This window comes from Staurois parvus, unplaced genomic scaffold (genome assembly GCF_062004578.1).
Source record: "Staurois parvus isolate SC_StPar_1 unplaced genomic scaffold, SC_StPar_1.0 ptg000175l, whole genome shotgun sequence".
In the NCBI taxonomy this organism is placed as follows: domain Eukaryota; kingdom Metazoa; phylum Chordata; class Amphibia; order Anura; family Ranidae; genus Staurois; species Staurois parvus.
This window is the reverse complement of record NW_028317971.1, coordinates 10,128,323-10,143,268: the sequence shown is the minus strand read 5'-3', so window position 1 is coordinate 10,143,268 and position 14,946 is coordinate 10,128,323. Positions and strand designations below refer to the sequence as shown.

General features: G+C 38.4%; 1 protein-coding gene across 4 annotated transcripts in view; it reads right to left on the bottom strand.

Moving 5' to 3' along the window:
• FLNC (filamin C) overlaps positions 1–14,946 on the bottom strand; it is an 82,915-nt gene that overhangs the window by 27,732 nt on the left and 40,237 nt on the right. For all 4 annotated transcript variants that reach the window (XM_089676946.1, XM_089676948.1, XM_089676947.1 and 1 more), the window contains exons 2-8: positions 14,579–14,827; positions 6,092–6,189; positions 5,169–5,319; positions 2,672–2,790; positions 2,093–2,170; positions 1,069–1,231; positions 671–871 (exon numbers count right to left, since the gene is read on the bottom strand). In XM_089676946.1, coding sequence (XP_089533072.1) covers positions 671–871; positions 1,069–1,231; positions 2,093–2,170; positions 2,672–2,790; positions 5,169–5,319; positions 6,092–6,189; positions 14,579–14,827 — 1,059 coding nt within the window. The remainder of the gene's footprint in view (positions 1–670; positions 872–1,068; positions 1,232–2,092; positions 2,171–2,671; positions 2,791–5,168; positions 5,320–6,091; positions 6,190–14,578; positions 14,828–14,946) is intronic.

Genomic DNA, 14,946 nt, shown 5'->3' with positions numbered 1-14,946 from the left:
TCCCATAGTTGCCTCTATTTAATATCTTTACACACAGTGGGGATGGTTTACTAAATAAGAATTCTAATAATTTGATTGAAATTAAAAACAAATAGGAATATCTTTTGCACATAATTGGATGAACTGAGTGAAGAGGAGTTACCTGGAATAAAATAGCAAACAATCTGGTCACTTTGCAAGGGAATTTTGGCTTTGGAAGGAATTTTTGCCTTAGCTTAGTGAATGAACTGAAGCTCTGCTGACTTCCATCATCCAATCATGCGAAAGCAAAAATAAAAAACTGAAAGCACATGATTTGTTATTATTTGCAAAGTGAATTTTCATCACATTCATCAATGTAAAGGGAAATACCCTTGCAAAGTGAACAGCCTAGTTGTCATGAGTAAAATAACCCCTGCTGAATCAAAGAAAGGTGGAAATGTAAATTCCTTCATGTGAAACATACATGTGTTGTTTTGTTTTTTTTAGAAAGACCTGTACGATATCTCACTATAATGAGAAACTGATGGCTTCTTGGCAGAGAACAGAACACCATTTGCAAAAATATAGAATGGATAATAACAGAAGCAGGTTAAATCTGATAAGATGAAAGTGAAATATGAAGAATGAAAAATAATGGTGATGTGTAAATGCAATGGATTTGGATTCATATTGACTCTGGAATTCCTACCTTCTGAAATATTAACAACATAAGGACACTTTGGAATCTGGGTGCCAGCAAAGGATATGTAGATCTTGTGAGGTCCTTCCATGTTGGGTCTGTATGTGCAGCGATAGATGCTATCACCTTTGTCTTCCAAGATTACTTCCACTGTGTCTTGACGATTTTGAGGATCAACTATGATCACCCCAACATCACCTGAACCAGCACCTATGGACATATTAAAGACAAATATTTTTCAGAGTGCAAACCAGTAAATGCTAGAATATCACCTATGAATAGCATACTACCATCGGTTATACCCTTTAAACTGTTAATATATTCAGTTTGTATTAATGTTTTGGAAAGTTTTGAATGCTCTCTCTCCTTTATACATACGGTACATCAAAATCTTAAGATATATTTACCTGCGGTGTAGATATCAAAGTAGGTTGGCTTATTTGCAACATTCCCCACTGGTTCAAGACCGGGTCCCCTTGCTGTCACTTTGTTGGCATCTCCAAGTGCCATTGCAACATTGACATTGAAAGGACTTTTATTGATGTTCTGTCCAGCAAATAAAACTGTGACCTATGTGAGAACAAATTCAAGTAAAGGTTACCACCGTGAACTCTGGTAGGAATTTTGTTTTATGACACATTGGATGTGTGCATATTCCAAACAAACATATTTCGGTCTTACTCATTCGAATAAAAATAATTTATGATATACTATCAATCAAGTAAACACTCTTCTGTTTAAAAAATATAGATCTATATATATATTTTATATAGGATGGAATAATTGCAAATCTATCTAGTAAACTACATCTGGTATCTTAGGGTGGCACAACTGGTCCAATGATTACAAGCTAGGCTCTGTATTCAAGAAATGTTAAGCTTGCTTCTGACCTCCAGGTGGACAATAATAAGCACCTCTGATGGCCAGAAACAATAGTTATTGGATAATGGAAAAAATTCCTATATGCAGAGCTTCTGCCTCATCTTCTGTGTAGCATAGCAATGGATCAAAGTACCATGCATATGATTGTACCATGCATTGAGTGTACCATGCATGAGGTAAAAACCTAAAACAAACAGGGCCCTGGAATCAGATTTTCTAAGGGTCACTGAAATTGTTCCTGGGCACATCGGATCGCGTTCAGCAGCACTCCACAAAACGGGGGCTACCTTCATGAATAGGGAAATGACCCAGAGTTTAGAATTCACATACTGTACATACAATCCAATGACAGCGTCAAACAAATGTCCAAGAGCCCAAGACTCATTTGAGGAAGGGTAGGTAATTCTCTATACATCATTTTCAGGAAAACATATGCCACCTTAAAGGAAGGTTGTAATGACCAATACTTTACTATTTTTGCATGTGCCATTTTTATTGATTTTTTTTTCAGAACACAAAAGGTACAATAAACATGTTTAAGTTTCTTACCTTGTGAAGACCTGCCACCTTTGGCACATAGCTGACTGAGTAGGTTCTTTTTTTGTCATTGTTGGGAACAACCTTTGCCTTCAAAAGAAATATTGTGTAGGTGATCTAGCCAAAACTAGTCAAACTGAGTATTCTACAAAAGACCCAAATATTCCATAAAAACGTATAATTCTAAATAAGCAATGGTTAGAATTAATTTAGTCACAATTTATGTGATGGCAATTGTTTCTTGATATATAACATATTTATGTGTTGATCCACTTATTTATTTTGATACATTGTACTCATATTTGGCTAAATCAGTGAGTTCATGATTAGGGTCAAACGATAAGGTCCTGGAATTCAGATGTTACCAGACATTCTATTTATACTACTAAACCCTAAAGAAAGCCATCATTTGGGGGTTTTATAAAAAGGACAAACTGACATTTAGGACCACCATAACAGGCTAATTATGTCTGTTTGTCTGGACTGGCTCGTTGTTAATGGTATATGATTAAATCTGAGAGCTATACAGATAAGAGCACAGTAATATCAGACACTTTCTATTGGTTAACATTACTGCATTTAATTTGTTACCTCTTCAGTATGTCCTTCAGGATCTTCTATAAATACCAGCACCTCTCCCAGTCCAGCCTCAATAGTTTCTACTGTGAAGAAGGCGGGTTTCAAAACCATGTTTCCCTGAGGCTCAATTCCTGAAATGATAGCACACAACACAGCAATCAATATCAATCCAATACACAAACAATATCTATATATCTAAAATACAAAAAAATAATCAATTTATGTATATATCGATCTTGGTTTCTGTGCAGATTTTTGCACGCTCCAGTCTTAGTACATAACCCAAATAATGTTAGTGAAAAGCACTATGTTAGATAATAGCAATATTGCTTGTAGATTCTTATGTAAAATATTGTTTCATACCCTGCAACAAATTTTATTAATTTCTTACACCAAAACAGGTAAAAACCGCACACACTTACATATGCATTCAAATATTACAGCCACTAGACACCACAATCTAATGTAAATCATATCTCTATATTCATATTCCCTTTATCTTGAGAACAATTCAGAAGCTGTAAAAAGAGGACATACTGCAGATTTGGCAGTGCTTGGTGTTCTTACTGCTACATCTCGAGATATGTCCAAGGCTGATGGGAATTTATAAGGCCCCACTGAAGTGTGTGTTTTGGTTCTGGCTGTTTCTTAATTGTCCACATTTGGGAGTTTTGGCAGCAGATGATCTAAGTGCTTCGGATCAACATATTGTAACAATCCTGATGCTGCCAAGTAGAGATGGAGCACGGCGGATTGAGAGCATGAGCTCACCCAGACATCGTGTTACACTGACAGAGCCAGCAGGAAGGGAACTGCGGGGGCTACCTGGTCTCCCACTTTAACCCTTTGCTACTACCACAAGAGAGTTAATTGTAAAAATCACACAGACCTATTCAATAAAACAGTATAAGGAGCAATTCTACAAGCGCAAAGCACAGTAGTATACAATCAGAATACATCTTGTACTGGTCAGGTTTCTATTAAGTGAATAATAATTGCTATGGATAAAGCACTTTGCATTTAGCGCTCTGTTTTTGAACTGATTAATCAATAATTACATTTTGTCTTTAAACTCTTAATGCATATGCATCATTTAGATAGGCATCACTTAAAAGAATTTCAGTTCAGATGTTTTTGTTTCATATTTTCTTTATGTCACTGAAAAGTGCTCAGGCACAGCGTCAAGAAACAACTGTGTCATTCCTGCTTACCTGTAGGTACAACTTACAAAGTGTAATTTACTTCCATTTTAAGCTTTGACAATAGAATCTGGAAGCTGTTTGGTTTCAGTGCAGAGCTGCATCAGATTTTGCACCTCTTCAGTTATTAAAATCTACCCCCTCTGTTATCCTTTCTCTCATGCCTATTTGCTATGATCACTAGCGTTGGGCCTGATGAGTCGAAAGTAAGTCAGCTGCAATGCTTTGGCCAACCACAGTGCATGATGATGTTACAAGGTGTGGGGTCACCTGGTTGACTCCACCGGGTGGCCTCCATTCCTTAGATATTTTAGAACTTTCAAGCCGATGCAGCTGTCAGATGGCAGGAGCCAGCATCGAGAACAGAGCGTTTTTTGGGTTTGCAGTGCCAGCTGGGGGATATTTATTTTTATTTTTGTTTTTAATAAAGGACTTGTCAAAGAATGTCTTCTGTAATTTTTTACACTACACTTTTTCTTTGTGAATGAGTAGCGGTACCATGTACCTCATACTTATTCACATGGGGGGGCAGGATCTGGGGGCTCCTTGTTAAAGCAGGCTTCCAGATTCCGATAAGCCCCCTGCCTGCAGACCAACACAACCACCACCCACAGTTGTGGGGAAGAGGCCCTTGTCCCCATCAACATGGGGACAAGGTGCCCCAAAGCACCCCCCCATGTTGAGGGCATGAGGCCTGGTATGGTTCATTGGGGGGGGTGGGCGCTCGCTCATCTCCCCCCTTTCCTGATCTGCCAGGCTGCATGCTCAGATAAGGGTCTGGTATGGATTTTGAGGGGGACCCCCCATTTTTTTTAATCTTGGCATGGGGGTTCCCCTTAAAATCCATAACCTTAAAGGGCCAGAAATTCTTTTTACATTCAGCTGTCAGTGGGTTTCCCTATTGACAGCTGAATTTTACCATATTTTAGTAGCTGTTTGGTATCTTACTGCATACTCGGATGCAGTAAGATACCACTTAGTGAAATGTCCCAGTTCGAAGTTCTCGGTCTAACTTCCATTAGGTTTGAATGTTCGACAGCGAACCAAACAGGGGGGTGTTTCGGCTCATCACTAATGATCACATATATCACTGAAAGCCAGGGAAAGGCAATGAGGGAAAGTATACTTTTTTGCATTCTTAGTTACCCATAGCTACTGTCCTAAGACAAAGCATAGTAGACAGTACATGGTCATCTAGAGATGATCTTCTATGTCCATATATAAACAATATGTTTTGAAACTTCTCTGAACAGAAAAAAAAGTGTAATGGTTTTGTGGAGTTGCATTAGCAGTGCTGAAATGTCTCATACCTGGCCCATAGGCAATGGCTTTCTTGGGATGCAACTGTTTTGATCTTAGAGGAGCACCTGGCTTCAGCTTGGCCTTGGGGAACTGGGAAAGGTAGGTCATGACTGAATGCTCATCTACATTGGGGTCAACAATTTCTTCAGGAGCAATGACCTACAACAGAAGCAAGGATGAGAGAATTAATAGATTAGTTACTGTATTAAAACCAGTATCTATGCCACATGTCCAAAGTACTAAATAATTAAAGTTCTGTACAAATTATTGCTAAAAGTTTTTGTTGTATATTGCAAGAATTGATATGTGGTTGGACCTCAAACATACAATATCAGAAATACAAGATGGGAAATATCAGGCTACATGAAAGCTGTTTTTTATAGCCAGTCATTTGGTGGACTATAAAACAGGCTTAGTGGATGACTTGCTGCAGACAGTGAAGTTTATAGTTCAGAAGCAATGACATAAAAATAATGTCAGGGGTTTAATATGTTGTTGTGCATATGGAAGGCAGTGAACTCATAACCAGACTATTCCATTAGTGTGCAGTTACAGATTCTAGCTCTGTTTAATATTGTAAATTCTAGATTTATGGCTTATGAGCCATGCAGACAAATATCATCATGATGTACTCTTTTTTATTCCATTAAGACATGTGTTAAAGAATGCAGAACTAGTGCAATTTTCTATTTTTTTTTTCGTCATGGCCATGGATTCTTTGCAAATTTTAAACAGACTAAACTGTTTAAACTGCAGTCCTTCATTTTATCCAAAACTAGGAAAAAGGTTTTGTCTTTAGCAATACTTTAAGATCTGTCTGTCTATATAGTCAACATATACTGTTTGTTTAACAATTAGATGTGGCTATCAGTTATGGTAATAAAGTATGTGCAGAAAGCTTCACATGCCCATAGCTGCCTTGTTCTCTTACCTGTGGCACACCTAGCCAATCATCAGCCTGTTGCATTGCCTCTCTTGCGTTCTCCACAGGCTGGTTGGGGTCCCAGGCCTCCCAATCCGGGCACAGACCTATAACAACACAAAACATTATTCTTTGTTGTGAATCTTTGTAGATCTTCTGGGAATATTTTCACAGCTATATCATGAAAGTATATATAAGTTGCCCATTACATACATACAATCTCTGTAGTGAGCACGAAATCCACCCATTCTTGAAACGAAGGGTGACAGAACCATTTCTATTGACTGTTGTGATTCATGTTGTGGATTAAAAAATAATTATCTTTTTAGCTATCTAGAAAGTCTTTTCGACTACCTGCAGTCTTTGAATCAATGGCATTCAAATTCACAAGAACCATTGCTTGCAATTATCAAGTTACTTCAGAAGTTTCTAAAATGGTACCATCAAACGATTTTGGGGTTGATTTACTAAAACTGGAAAGTGAAAACTGTGGTGCAGCTCTACATAGAAACCAATCAGCTTCCAGTTTTTTAAACTTAATTGAACAAGCTGAAGTTAGAAGCCGATTGGCTACCATGCACAGCTGCTCCAGATTTTTCACTCTCCAGTTTTAGTAAATCAACCCCTTGGTGTAGCAACCCCCACCTTCTAGACACAAACCAAGCAACAATGCCTTATAGGCCTATGGTGTTTTTTAGGTGCCCAAATGAGTTTAATTAAAATCCCAAGAAAATGGGAGGTATAGTGCTTATTCCAAAAAGTTATTATATTACAATTGTAGAGGTTACATGTAAAACATCTCCCTGTTCTCTTGATGAAGCTGGATATGTGAGATGCGTTGAGACAGGAGATATCTAACCTAATGAAAACTGTTCTTTTTAGATTAAGCACTATAGTTTGTGTTAGAGAGTCAAAATGCTCATTTGAAAATCTTCATTAGGGAGAGGATTGAATGTAATATTATTTGTATATGTATTATGCAATATTCATTTGCAAAGTTGATGTGTAATTTTGTAAATTGTAGAATTCAACATGGAAAGTTTTTTTCATATTCTCTTTTCTTCGGATTCTGGTGAAACTCAATTGAGCACCCTAAAAAAACCAAATTTTTTTAAATTACAAGAATTATCGCTAGTAAGTGTATGGAAATATCATATTAATTACTGAAAATTCCTTACTGAGCCACCAGCTGAGCTGTAATCGAGTAAGGTTACATGACAGATAAGACTCTGGATATACGGGTTATAGTCACTGACTCAACTTAAATATCAACTTTTTTAAACATTTTACATACATTTTATAGACACTTAGGGGTTTATTTACTAAAGCTGGAGAGTCCAAAATCAGACTCCCTTCTGCATAGAAACCAATCAGCTTCTAACCTTAGCTTGTTCAATGAAGCTTTGGCAATGAAACCTGGAAGCTGATTGGTTTCTATGCAGAAGGGAGTCTGATTTTGGACTCTCCAGCTTTAGTAAATAAACCCCTTAAGGTCCACCCTCTAGCAGTTTTACTGTCACACGGTGGCCCTGTTGTGTAAAATCACGTATATTTATATGTGATTTTGCACTTCCACCATAGAGGGCACACACGATCCGCCGACGAATCGCTTCTGCTGTGAATACTCACAGCAGAAGCCGATCTGTGAGTGCCGATCTGTGAGTGCCGGTGAGCGGATGTCCACCACCACCACCTACCCGATGGTCGGGCAGGACACAGACAGAGCTCTGCTTATGTAAACAAGCCATAGCTAGGCACACAGTTAACCCTTGATCACCCTAAATGTTTAACCCCTTCCCAGCCAGTGTTATTAGCACAGTGTCAGTGTATATTTTTAGCACTGATCACTGTATTCGTGTCACTGGTTCCCACAAAGTGTCAGTTAGTGTAAAAATGTCAGTCGCAATATCGCAGTCCAGCTATAAGTCGCTGGTCGTCGCCATTACTAGTATTAAAATTTTTTTTTTAAAAAATCCAGTATATGTCCCATAATTTGTAGATGCTATAAATTTTGCACAAACTAATCAATATACACTTATTGGGATTTTACATGTTGCAGAATACATTTTGGCCTAAATTTTATGAAGAAATTTGATTTTTTACATTTTTTATTAGATATGTTTTATTGCAGAAAATTATTTTTTTTTTTTCAAACTTGTCAGCCTTTTTTGTTTATAACTAAAAAAGTAAGAAATGTAGAGGTGATCAAATACCACCAATAGAAAGCTCTATTTGTGGGAGAAAAATAAAAAAATTTAATTTATTTACAGCATTGTATGACCGCCCAATTGACAGTTAAAGTAATGCAGAGCCGTATTGCAAAAAATGGCCTGATCAGGAAGGGAGGGGGTTTTAAATCTTTCGGAGGTCAAGTGGTTAATACTTAGCCGTACTAGCTGGTCAACCTGTGAGTCTTTACAATACTATTGCTGTATCTCATATTGTTAGAAATGATATTTATTTAAATCAAGGATCATACATATTGGGAGCTGAATATAATGGTAAACTCACAGTCCAGAAAATGACACCATAAAAAAGCCGAGCACCTATTCACTTAAGCCCACTAGACTAACAATAAAAATATTCTATATGATTAACATAATATATCTTTATTCCGAAAGATCAGATCGAACCCTCTAAGTTTGCAATACTTATCACATGATATATTAGCAAAAGGAATGACTAAACTGAAATCTATCTGTGTGCTTGTGTCATTGTGCTGTTTTATTTGATGTTGCATGATGCGATTGTGCAAGCTTGCTCTCTGCCTTTTGCCTTATATGAGATTACACACTTCTCTCCCCACCCTCTCTTTCTCTGGCAGGCAGACAGACAGCTATACTGGATAATGTTACAACCGCATTTCTCACTTGTCATGGAAGGGAACGAGCAAAAGCGTACAGTTACACTGAAAACTGTTTCATGCCTACATATAAATGGACATTAGATCCCTCCTCCAATAACATGACCTGTCCCTTTCAAATACTATTAATACCCTGATGGGACAAGAATAGGGACAGAGTCATACAGTTCTGGTAGTCTGCTAGTGGTCATAAAGAAATACTTTAGGATTGTTGTAGAACAGTACAGTCCGACTCAATTCTCAAGGGGCAGGATCCTCCAACATTTTTGGGTATTTTCTAATATACACTGATTAAGATCCATTCAAGAAAGAAAATGACACAGCTTGCCACAAATCCAAACTAATAAGCTGTCCCTGAGGACTACAGTTGGACAGCCCTGTTGAAAAAGAAGCAATATCCTACCACAAATAGCAATTCAAACATTTGCCTACCGAGATACGTTTATATACATCATAGTAGACAAGTGGTTAAATCAAGCTTACAGCTACTGCTACAGCTGTGAGCTTGATACGGGCTTTAAGAGCCAGGAAGGGCTTTCTGTTAAAATCGATCTACAGCTGACCGCTCATGTTTACGGGGCACTCAAAGGGGTGCCCCCCCAAACAGCGGAGCCAGCTGAATCTGTGGTGCTTCCTAGGCTCTCCCGTTCTACCGGGGAGCCTGGGACCACAGGAGATGACTTCCCCAGTTAAAGCAAGAGGAACAAGGGGAATATCTGTTCCCCGAATGTGTATTACATCACTTCCGGGGTCACAGCTGTCATTCCTTGGCTAGTGTAGCCAAGGATGAAGCTATTCCAGCACAATCTTTACTGGAATAGTTGCATTGGAGGGTAGGGGAGACATTGGGGGTCTCCATAAAGAGGGCCTGTCACCTGCCTATGATGGCAATAAAGTAAAAAAAATGTAAGTGTAAAAAAATGTGTTGAAATGTGTAAAATAAATAAATAATATTTTAAAAAATGAAAGAAACCCCACACATACCAATGAAAAAAGTGTAGTGTAGGGCAAGCACATGCTTGAAAAATCAATTGCTCTACACATGTGAGGTATTGTTGTGAACATTAGAGTGTGAGCAATATATCTAGGGCCATAGTGCATGGTTAACTTTAAACTGATGAGCTGTAAAGGTTTCTGTGTGATTCCGTGTGAGTGTGCAATTTTAGGACTTGACATGTTTGACATCTATTTACTGTATACAATGCAACCCCATCTTTTATCATATACTAAAACTTGGGTATAAGATTGTGTTTGTTTGCACTAAAATTAATTTTGTGTATTTTTCCTGTAAATTAATAACTGCACAAACATTGTGTAATAGAAACAAAATTTAACTACCATTGGGGTCTCTGTTTTAAGAAAATATATACTTTTTTTGGGGGGGTTACAATAATTTCTAGCAAAAAATGCTGATTTTAACTCAATTGCAAAAAAATTTAAAAATGTTCTGTTAGGCAAGTGGTTAAAAGGAATGTGACAGAGTTCATGTACAATTTTATCATGCAGTCTTATTTGAAAAGTGCATTTTGCTGAATTGCCCTAAACATGTGTCACTCGGGATGGACCAGTGAATATAATCTTCACATTGGTTTAATCAAATTCTGCAGTCTTCTACAGCCGCTTTATTCTTTCTCCCAAGGTTATGTTACAATACCTCACTGCCTACAGCAAATCTAACAACATAAGAGCTTAAAGTGGAACTTCACTCTCTCAGTCAACATGGACTATTTCTAATCCTTATGCTGCTAGCATTAGTAAATAGATAGGAATGTATATAATATTTACTTGTTTTAAACTTTTTTTGCATTCCTTCATTTACTTCCTGGTTTCCATGCCTAGGCAAATGATGTCATACATCACAGGAGTCTTCAGGAGGGGAGGGAAGGTTCTCAGTTCACCCAATGCCTGAGCTAAGGACAGATAAATTCCAGGAAGTAAGTGCTACTTGAATCATCTGCCCTTACTCATGATGGTCACTGCCAGAAATGCTAGGAGGTGTTTTTCAAAATGATTTCTCAGCAAAGTAAAGCATAGAGACATGGATGGATGGGGGAGCTTGTTTTGAATATTAAAAATGAATTACTGTATATAGCATTTTTGGTTTGTGGTGCTCAGATGTAGTGCATTTCCACTTTATTGACTGAAAAATATGACAAGCTTTGTAAACAATGTAAAATTGCACCCAGTAAAAGCACCTCCCTAGCCATAATGGTCATCTTTAAAACAAAACTTTTCATATTTTCCCTGAGTAGTCCAAAAGGATAAGAATAAGAACATGCATGCCCAGTTAAAAATTAGGTTTAGCTAAAAAACAAATGTGATCTATGAATGAATGGGGTGGACTTGTCAATCATTTGCCCGTCCTCCATTCATAGATGATGTTTCCTTCATAGCTTCTGTGAATGGAGTTGCTGGGTGGAAAGGGTGAGCATAGTTGGGCACTGATAGGCAGCACTGACTTGCACTGATAGGTGGCATTGATTGGCAGCACTCATAGGAGGCAATGAATGGCACTGATAGGTGGCACTGATAGTTGACACTGAAAGGCAGCTCAGATGAGCACTGATATGTGGCATTGATGTGCACTGGTAGGCACTGATATGTGGCACTGATGCGCACTGATGGACACTGACAGGTGGCATTGATGGGCAATGACAGGTGGCATTGATGGACACTGAAAGGTGGCACTGATGGGTCTACACTGATTATCAGGGCACTGATCATCAGTGCCCTGATGATCAGTGTAGATGTCCCCTCTGAGGAATGCCAATTACCGGCTCTCCTGTCCTCATGAGCTGTCAGCATGACAGCTCGTGAGGAGAGAAATGCCAATAACCGGCATTTCCTTATTTACATGCAATCAGGTGTGATTGGACACAGCTGATCACATGACAAAGCTGAATTCATCTGCTCTTTCCACTGATCGGTGATCCACTGTGTCCCAGGGACACAGCACACCACCGACCGCCGCGCTGCACACCCCCAGGGGCGTGCACACGCGGTTAGAGTGGGAGGACGTCATATGATGTCCTCCCAGAACGAGAGAACCACTGTGCTCCCATCATTTCCTTATATGGTGGGCGGGAGGTGGTTAATCCAGCAAGAAGCTGCCTTTTTACAGCCATGCTGTGCCAATGTACAAAATGAACTAATACGTAACCAACCTTTCGTTCACTTCAAATATCACTTGAGGTTCAAAAGAAATTGGAGTCTTAAAGTACACCTGTCATCAAAGAAATATGGGGACTGCTGGCCTCCTGATGAAAATGTTAGTTCCCTTGACTGCTTTTGAGTCCCTGCCTAGAACAAGTCTACTATAAATGTGTGAGAAAAGTGCTGGAACGCCCCAGTGCTATATTTGTTCCAGGTGGGTGACTCAGAAAACCTAGAAGCCAAAGCATCAGTATGACAGCCAGAGAACTAACATTCTCAGAAGGAGAGGTCAGCAGTGGCAGCCTCTGCACTTCTTTCATGACAAATTTACTGTATTATAGGGGAGAGCCGGCTAGGGAATAAAGGGCAACTTGAGTTTTGTTAAATAACAGTTTGTATAAGATAAATAAATGCTGCATAAGGAATTATGTAATTTATTGTTATCAGAAATGATCTTTCCTAATACAGCCAAAAAAAACGAAACTGCATCTTTGTAACCAAAGCAATTGGAGTGTTCTGTATATGGGTACAGATAACCCCCAGAAATGGCATTTCATTTTTGTTTGCGGTGTCTCCCTTTTTACAGTACTAAGAATAGTCATGTTAATATAGCTGCCTTGTCAATCAACGCACAGTGCTGATCTCCTTGCTATGTATATAACTGACAAGGAGAGATTTGTTTTCAATGAAAATGGGAGTTACATATTAATATATCATAATATAAAAGCCTCTTTGTAGAGTCAGTACAACAGAAATTCATGGGGCATGGTGCTATGACAGTGCCACTTGCTGGGTCAATTTTTGTGCCATCTGGGAACACATTTCAAAACTAAATTCCAGAATAAGCATATACTGTCAAGACACAAAATAAATGTGTATTCTTACTTGAATCTTCATGTACTTTGTGTATTTCCACCAGATCTGTGCAGAAATCAGGTGTGAACATTTGCCTTTGCAATGTAACAAAGACCGGTCAATGCTGCTCACTCTTCTCATGCAGGGTGACTGGTCTTGTATCCACCCCTTCCTGTAGTTTTCTGCAGACAGCCTGTACTGAGTGGACCTTCTGGGCCCGTCCCACAGCTCTGAGCTTTGCACAGGCTATTTGCAGCACAGTACTGATATCACTGTTACATTTACAAGGCAATATCTTAATTTCCAAAGGCATTTGGTGCAGACAAAGTGGATTTATACACTTTGCAGCTATTGAAGAAAATAATTAAATTAAAGCTTTTGTACCTGGAGTTCAGCTTTAACATACTATATGCTTCTAAGCAAGGCAGATATTGAGTGAAACCAGGAGCAGCCTTACTTCTGCACAGTGTTTGCTTTCCCAAAGCAAGGGATGGGGGAAAATGTCCCAGGGATATCAAGAGATATTTCCGACGATGACCTAATACTTGGACATTGATCACAAGCATCCACATAACCCGTGGGTTGAAATATGTTATTTTATTATACTTTTTTCATTTAAACTCTTAAGTGGTAAAGAATACATTCCAGACATGTTTACAATTTTTATATATGAATATAATGTATAAATATACTGTATATGATACAGTATGTGTTATAATTACAATTTGATGCATATATAATATATACTGTATATGTGACCCTGATTTTGTCTTTAAAATTGGTGCTGGTGGCATCTTATGGCACTTATTTTTGCACATTAAAAGAAATTTAGCAGCTTCATATTTTGTTGAATTAATACTTTCTACTATTTTTAAATTTATTTTTTGGGGGGGGGGGCACAAGTAGCTGGTCTTGACTAGGGCGCAAAAAAGTCTAGCACGGGCCCTGATCCCCAGAGACTAGTATGAGAATGCAAAACTCATTTGCAACAAATAAAATCCTCAGACATTGGCTCTTAGGCTACGTTCACACTAGCTTTGTTAGGAGGTGTTAGGCGTTTTGGAAGCTCCTCAAAAACCTATGCAAGCTTTAGAAATTAGTCAAGTGTGAACGTGCACTAAGTCAAACAAAGAGCTCAGAGAACACCCGGATATATCAGTATACTGTATGTTGACTTTTCCATTCATCTGAACTGTCCCATATTTGGAGGGACTGTCCCTTTTTTAAAATCAAACCCCTCTGTCCCTCCCTTCCTTCTCAGCTGTCCCTCATTTTGAACAGATGTGTAGGCATCTATAATAAATGCAATGCTTAACTACCAACAGTGTTACAGTACACTAGACCTTTTACTCAAACCTTTTTATTATCTCATTAATGTTTTAAGAAAAGCCACTATAAAGGAAATATAACGATGAAAAAAAAGCCAATCATTTTTTGCTTATTAATTCTTCAAGGGCCACATAATTGGGTGCGTGGCAGGGAGTCTGTTCTTTGCCTACATAATTTCTGCTAAAGGGTGTCACTCTTCCCCATCTCAGAAAGTTGGCAGATATTAATGACACAATTTTGATAAAAGTAATCAATCTGATGTAAGTTCCTTGTTGACCCACATAAAACTGACATACCTGGAGCACAGTTGTCAACCAGGGCACCCAATGCTTTGCCGTCTTGCCAGTCCCGGTGAAAGTTGGTGATAGGAAGCTGTGGAATCTTGTTCTGAATCCATCCCAGAAGTCTTTGTTTGGGAGTTTGTTTTTTTGCATCTTCTTCATCCTCATCTTCCCACATAGGCATAGAAATGGAGTAGTGTAGAATGAGAGTCCAGATCAGACCCAGGATCAGCTTAAGGTTTCCATCCACAATGGCTTTGGAATCTGCAAATGAAATATCATTGTACAATTTAGTTAAATACTCCAAACATTTAAGGAAATCCTTTTATCATTATTCAAAATTATGATTAGGTGCAATAGAGCCAAACAATGAGTTTTGAATA